The following is a 7226-nucleotide window of genomic DNA, read 5'->3' as shown; positions in this document are numbered from 1 at the left end:
GCGAAAAAAAAAAAAAACCATTAGCAATATATCCCACTATTAGCAGTGGCTTGGAAGCTTTATCAATTAACTAGTATTCAATTTTGGTATATATTTGTTGCAAGCTGGTATTTGTTTCAAGCTGAAATGATATGGATAAGAGGAATGTGTCTTTATAAGAATATGTGGTTATCTATGTGCTTTATTTTTTATCTGTACAATTTTTTTTTTCCTGATGTTTTACCTTTACATTGGTTAATTATTTCACTATTCATACAATAACATTGTAAAAATATGTTATTTCATGGCAATTTAATTTCTTACACGATTGTAGTTCTTGGCCATTAAAATTTCTCTCTCTCTAAATATTCTTTTTTTTTATGTATAAATAAATTTTAAATTCAATTCAATATCTATACTGAAATTGGTCCAAGTTTATATATTTCTTTTCTCTCCTCTTGTCAAATGTAGATCCAAGTCAATGTATCTACTCAACTCATATACACATTCTCTCTCTCATTTGACAAATGCTCACATATTCAAATATTCTAATGTATATATAATATGGGCAGTAATTCTCTATGTGACACCGTAGCATACGCTATAATACTCTCTAAATTTTTCTTCTCCTATAATAGAGAAACAGATATGTAATTTTATTGAAAGAGGAGGCAGATTTAAGAAATTCCAACTCCCATTGGATTTTTTTTTTTTTTTTTTTTTTTTTGGTTAAGAGATTTTATTTTCCCATATATATGGTATATTTGATCAAAGGAGCATTAAGAATCCAACACCATATCATCTTAGGTCATGGAATTAAGGAAATTTTAAAATTATTTGTCAGACAACATATGGTCTAGTGATGTAAGCATTTTTGTATATTCTGCAATGATACAGATCTTAGGCAACACTAGTTTCAATAACTCAATTATTGCTGACATATTATAAACGATAAACCTCTTGGTGTCCTAGCCTTTTCTTGGTACCACTACCACACCCATAAAGGCTCTTTCAAAAGTTAAAAATATATTTTCCTTTCCCAAAGCATATTGGTTATTACGATTTGGAGCACAAAGATAATACCAATTCCTGTGCAGATTATATATGATATTCTTCAATATATTCATCAATGGCGACAAACCAATAACCAGATATGAATTTAAAAACAGTATTCACTAACATGGGTTAATTGAGCTCTCTATGATAAATCAGAGTAGAATATATATTTTTTGGGTTAAAATAAATTATTATAGAGTTACGAGAAAAATTCCATGGATGCCAAATATTGTTTTTTGGTTCAAGAATTAGAAATGGATCAAGTTGTCGTCTTTATCACAAAAAAAGAGGATATTTGTGAGGAAATTGAAGATGACGAGCCATATTTGAAATAAAAAGTGGAGAAATTTTATTGAGAAGACCCTCGAATCTTTGCTTACGTAGTGAGAAAAGTCATAGTATACAGTTTGCCCCTTATGTTCTTCATTCAATTGAATGAAAAAATTAATTTTTTTGAAAGATCACAGTCTGAGCTCTTTTGAATTGATCGTCACGTTGATGTTTTTTCTCTTTTTCTATTTGTTGGTTTGGGACCTAGTATCTCTTAATGGCATCTTAGCCTTGAAATTTTCTTTTTCCTTTCTTTGCATTTTGTTATACTTATTTACTAAAAAAAAGGTTCTTCAAATCAGAGTAAAATTGACGTGTAATACAACAGTAACCACACCAATTGAGGTTTTTTCACTAAACATTTCACAATACATTATATAATTTCCTGGATATATCTTATCTTAGTAAAGATTATATAACATAACATGTGGAACATAGAGAGTTTTTTTTTTTTTTTTTTTTTACCCAAAGAAAAAAACAGATCACACAGAGAGGGTTGGTATGGGATAAATGATGATTAACATGGATTTTATTTCCATTAATTTTTAAGACTTAAATTGCTTTTATTAGGGGAAGAGGAGAGGATAAATCTTCAACATCACACATGTTAGTTTGATTTCTTCATAGTATCCATTCCACTAGCTGCTTCACGAATGTTTTCGTAGGCTTCATTCATACACGAAACGAACAATCGACAGTTGATGAACGCCTTCTCCGTCCTCACCACCACCCTTAGCTTTCCCATATAACTCACAATGGTAAATACTAAGCTCTGCAATCCAAATCAAAATATTTAAAAAATGAAACTCATCCTTAAAAGGTAAGCATTAAAAAAATGATGCCCAAATCTTTATAATAAGTCTTCACATTACTTATTGTGGAAACCCAATAGAGAGAGAAAAAGAGAAAGAGGGTAAAATATCCATATACCTGAGGAACACCAGCCAGAGTGAAATAGAAACTGTTGATGGGATGGTCTGCTATCACCATTTTCTGTGTTGGTCCAACCAAACTTGACATGGTGACGCTTGTGTTATTCCAGATTGAATAGACATGCCTTGCAGCCGCCTACAAGAAGAAGTGGACTTAGAGAGAGAGAGAGAGAGAGAGAGAAAAGAAGAAGAACAAGAAGATAGGATCTTGAAGACTAACATCAGGTCCTCTGATTTTCCTGAAAATTCCCAATATTCTTTTGGTGAGATAAAGAGCCATGGAATTCCTCCTCCTCCTCATCTCATCCTTGGCTTGGACCACAAAGTCCATGGGATCCATATTCTTAAGATCCTTGCACTTAGAGGGAAGCATTACATGCAAGAAGCTAAAATGGTTCCCCCATATGTTAGCTTTTAACATATCTCCAACTGTTTGAAACCCTTTCAACATTCTAGCGTTCATCACAACTATTGCAGTCATCCTCTCACCATTACTGACGTTCCCAATCTTGTTCATGTACAGTTGGATTGCGTATGATATCACCCCTGTGATCACTTCATTCACTGTCTGTGATTTCAAACATGTACTTTAATGTCAATATGCAAAAAGGGAAACACAATCCTATGCAAATTATTTTTTAAGATGCAGTAGCATTAAACCCAAAATAATGAAGCCACAAGGAGATCGAATCGAACTACTTACTCCTCCAACCTTGGACTGGATTTTACGAAGTTCATCGAGGGAGAAGACAACAGTTTGAACTGAAATGGGCTCAAATTCAACTCCAGGTTTTGCCGACCGGATTGCGGTTTTTCCGTCCTCCATGATCGTGCCCTGCAACACACTCCAAGCTGAATCGGTGAAAGTGTTGAGACATAGAGACATAAGGCCTTTAATTTTCTTCCACTTGCTAATATCTTTGGGCATTCTTGGGGCAACATCAGGGAAAGTAAGAGGAAGAGTAGGATCATCAGCCCTCTTGTGAATAGAAAAGAGAGCAGCCATGAGTGAATAACCGTCTCCAATGGCGTGATTGATCTTGAAGATAAGAGTCCCCTTAGCGTTACTTGTGGGGTACATGAAGACATGTACCTCCCATAGAGGCCTAGTGTCTGGTTGAGGTTCTAGAATTATCTTAGACAAGTACTCCTCCAAGATATCATCATAGTCTAGAGTTGATAATCCGGTAGGGAAGGTAGGGATGAAGATGTGATCGTCGATCACAACTTCGACCCTCTTCCACCGTTGGATGCCCTTCTTGTCTCTGATGACAATAGATGAGAAACGAGAGTGGATGGGAATGAAGACATCTCTAAGGAAATCAAAGGTTTGAGACCTAGAGATGGGAACCTCTAACTCATAAACTCCTATGATGGGAATGGAAAGAGCAGAACTATTGATATATTGAGAAAGTGGGCTAAGAGGTGGAAATCTATTGATCTCTTCTTCTTCTTCTTCCACTTCTACTTTGAGTAGAGCTTGCTTCTGCTGCTTCTTAGATACTATAGACGCCATTGATGACTATTTAGGATAAGAAAAGTGTAGCTCAATTGTTTGGGTATAGAACTTGTTCTTGCTCTCATGGGTTGGAGCCTTTTTATAAGGAATTTGCATTAGGCACGAGTTGCAATTTTTCTTCCTTTTTAATTTTTTTTAGTTACAAGGGGTGAGAAATTTGTTCACTACAACCTCAGATCTGAAAGCTACTTGTATGGAGGAGTTTTGTTGTGCCCAATTTCTTAAGTAGAACAGGACCGATTGATCCAGTGGTCTTGTGGACCTCAGTGGACCTCAGTAGCTGTATGTATACTCTATCTGTTTCTTTTCTTTTCTTTTCTCTTCTCTCCTCTTCTGTGTCTCCTAAAAAGATGGGAAAAAAAGGCTGGCAATTAAAGGGCACGCCATGAATCTTTTGGACAATTTGCAGATATAGTTTGGATTTCAGCTTAGAGATATTTTCTCCACTTGTGCATTCGTGGCTTTTACTGTGTTTGCCATTGGTCCAATTTTTATTTTAAAAATTCCACGCTAGGAGTAGACGAGGGACCATTCAAGGATTAGAACTGAACCCACACGGAGTGAAATATATATCAATCAAGAAGAGTGGGGGTATGATAAATGACTAGTCTTCCTTGGACTAATGTTAGATCCAAGTGTCTAAGCTGTATGCTACTGAGCTAGACACTCATCCCCTAAGTTCACTGTTACTTCAAATCTGTTGAATACGCAACTTGGGAGTTGATTGATTGATACAATAAAGATCAATATCACTTTTTTATTATTTTTCAATTTACGAGTCAGCATGTTACCAAATGGCTCAATTCTAATTTCCTTCGATTTGACAGGTCACTTGATAAATTGGTGAATGAGAATATGTTACTAGCTTTTACTTTTGGTATGAATCTATTAGAAAAATAATTTTAGGAGCAAATGTGTATTCAATATTGAATAATTCTACCTTCCTCTATCAGATCCAAAGACTTCCATATATATATGGATTCAAGAATGAGATAGCATCCTTTATATGTTGAAGCTTATGAATATACTAGAATGACTTGATTTTCAACAAGAAGCACTAATCCTCAAAGGTGGTCATTAGGCATGCAGAGCAATCGATCATTTCAGGAATATATGGCGAAACTAAAAATGGGCAAATGCCAAATGTGAACACTACATTTTCATCATCATCCCATTCAACAACTTGAAGATCTCCTCCAGACAGTTTTCTAAATTTAAATTGTGATGCAGCCCTACCGAAAGGAGGTTCCCAAAGGGGTATTGGATATATTTTCAAGAAAGATTTGGTGTTCAAGTTGCAGGGGTTTCAAAGCATATTTTGTTTGACTTGTTAATGGTAGGTGAAGCTCTATCAATCCATGCAAATATTCTCCATTCAAAATATATGAGTTGTGATCATATCCTAGTTGAATTAATTGGACATTTTAGAGGTTATATCCTCAATTACCAATCTAGGGAAAGCTTCAATCCTCACCGTTGTGCCAAAGCTTCAATCCTCACCATTGTGCTGATTATCTATGATTTAAATGTGTAGCAGTCACATTTCAATCGGTTTTGTTCTCTCTTGTATTTGCAGGACTTGCAGTGGAATTACTGATAGTCTGGTCCGAAAGGTCCTATCGATTTCATTTGAGATAGAGTGGCCACATTCCATTCTTTGGCTTCATAAAATTTTTGTCTAGGAGTTCTTAGGTTGTTCACATTCTTCAATTGTATGAATTCTCTTCCCCACCCCAAAAAACGAAAATGTTATTATGTATTACAACGGCATAACACATAGTCGTCAATCTAGCCCTTAATAAAATAGAGGGAGTTCCATTGCTTATAGTGGTGGGGTCTGCTGCAGTGGATTTAGATAGATGGTCCTTAATTAACCCTTTCGTTTTTTAATCCGTTATCTATTTTAAGGGAAGTGTTCTTGATTCAGAGCCCGGCTCTTACTTCTGTACAAGGGCCAATAGAAACACACGAGGAAGCATCAACAAAGGGATCATTTTACACTTAATGGGGGTGGGACAATTATTTTGCTTCCCATGTTTATAGGGGCCACATTCCCCCTTTAAAAAAATCATTTTTCCCTATTGTAAAATTGACCACTTTTGAATGGGGTAAAACTTGCAAAGAATAGTGGTACACTAAGACCAATAGATTACTAAATTTTTGGAACATTGGTCTGGTTATTGTATGAACTATTTTTAATAAGTCTTCTGTTATTTACACTCGAAAAACAGGGAAAAGGACACTTTGCACATAGGTGAACATATATCATATGTGCCAACACATTTCTTTCTATGACTTACATATCCAATTTCAATTTACCTATAGCAAGAATTAGGATAGGCATAGGTACCTAAGATGTAATTTTAGGCCAACATATGTGTAGAGAATTCAATCTCTTTAAATAAATTCATTTTCTTCACGGTTTGAGGAATCGACTTTGTCCAATCTCAAATTCTAAGTAAAAAAAATTGACTTTTAAAGACAATCAGAGTGTTTTTATCAGATCTAATAGGGCCGAACGATTCCAATATTTTAAACCATGATTTTTAACCCACTCCATCCCACCCAAAAAACAGAAAAAAAAAAACAAGAAAGATGGATTGAGATGGGGCGAGCTACACCTCCTAGAACTTAAGCCATACCCACTGGCTGGCAGCCATAATTGCCCTACAAGCGCAGTTTTCTTGCCTTAATTCAGTGTGTCGTGTTAAGTGGGCCATTCTAGTTAGTATGACATGTGATTATTACTTTACATGTTTTTATTTCCTCCGGAGTTTTGGGGTGGTTGGAGTACTTAATATCTATCAATCGAGTTGAGAACCTCTAGACGTACATTCACTTAAGCATACAATTGATGTTCCATCAATTTAAGTACTAGAATGGATGGAGGTCACACCTTATTCTAATTGAGTCAGAAGGATGACTGACACGTGAAAATAGTTGGACACTCACATGAGCCAGCTACTTGGAAGGATACCATAGATGTGAAGATGATATCCAATGTTAAAATAGATGGATTAATTGTAAACACTGGAAGATTATATCATTTAGATTTTTCATATCTGTCTCCATTGTTTTATATAATTTTTAACTTTATTTCCAAGGAGATTGATAACATATATATAGCTAACTCCCTTTATGGGAGGGCACTACGTACATTATCAATAAATTATTTTTGGTCCATGAATATAGGGACACGTTTTACTAATGCAAAGAGTACTTCACATTGATGATGAATAAATCTCTTTCTACACCTATCCCATGTGAATTAAATCCATAGGACTTTCTCTCTTCCCCCCCTCCAATTTTTCCTATGTGATCTTATCTACGATAACATGTGTGGGAGTCAGAGATAAGATCAATACTATCTCTATTTAGGCTTAATGCTTAATTGATAAAAAAAAAAAAAA

General features: G+C 35.2%; 1 protein-coding gene across 1 annotated transcript; it reads right to left on the bottom strand.

Annotated features, from left to right (window-relative positions):
- Positions 1-1682: 1682 nt before the first annotated feature.
- Positions 1683-3882, bottom strand: LOC122064215 (wax ester synthase/diacylglycerol acyltransferase 11-like). The gene is made up of 4 exons (XM_042627936.1): positions 3001-3882; positions 2518-2865; positions 2296-2433; positions 1683-2137 (listed from the first exon to the last, which is right to left on the bottom strand). Exons 1-4 carry the CDS (start codon positions 3811-3813, stop codon positions 1973-1975), a joined length of 1464 nt encoding a protein of 487 aa, XP_042483870.1. The 5' UTR covers positions 3814-3882; the 3' UTR covers positions 1683-1972.
- Positions 3883-7226: the final 3344 nt, after the last annotated feature.

The sequence above is a fragment of the Macadamia integrifolia genome, unplaced genomic scaffold (assembly GCF_013358625.1).
Source record: "Macadamia integrifolia cultivar HAES 741 unplaced genomic scaffold, SCU_Mint_v3 scaffold1563, whole genome shotgun sequence".
NCBI lineage: Eukaryota > Viridiplantae > Streptophyta > Magnoliopsida > Proteales > Proteaceae > Macadamia > Macadamia integrifolia.
This window is presented reverse-complemented; position numbering and strand designations above follow the sequence as displayed.

Excerpts from the sequence above, each read along its gene's own strand:
- LOC122064215 (XM_042627936.1), bottom strand. The coding sequence starts at position 3,813 with ATGGCGTCTATAGTATCTAAGAAGCAGCAGAAGCAAGCTCTACTCAAA. Across the intron at positions 2,866-3,000 it reads TCCAGTCCAAGGTTGGAGGA|ACAGTGAATGAAGTGATCAC; the intron begins GTAAGTAGTTCG and ends TTGAAATCACAG. Across the intron at positions 2,434-2,517 it reads GGAAAATCAGAGGACCTGAT|GCGGCTGCAAGGCATGTCTA; the intron begins GTTAGTCTTCAA and ends TTCTTCTTGTAG.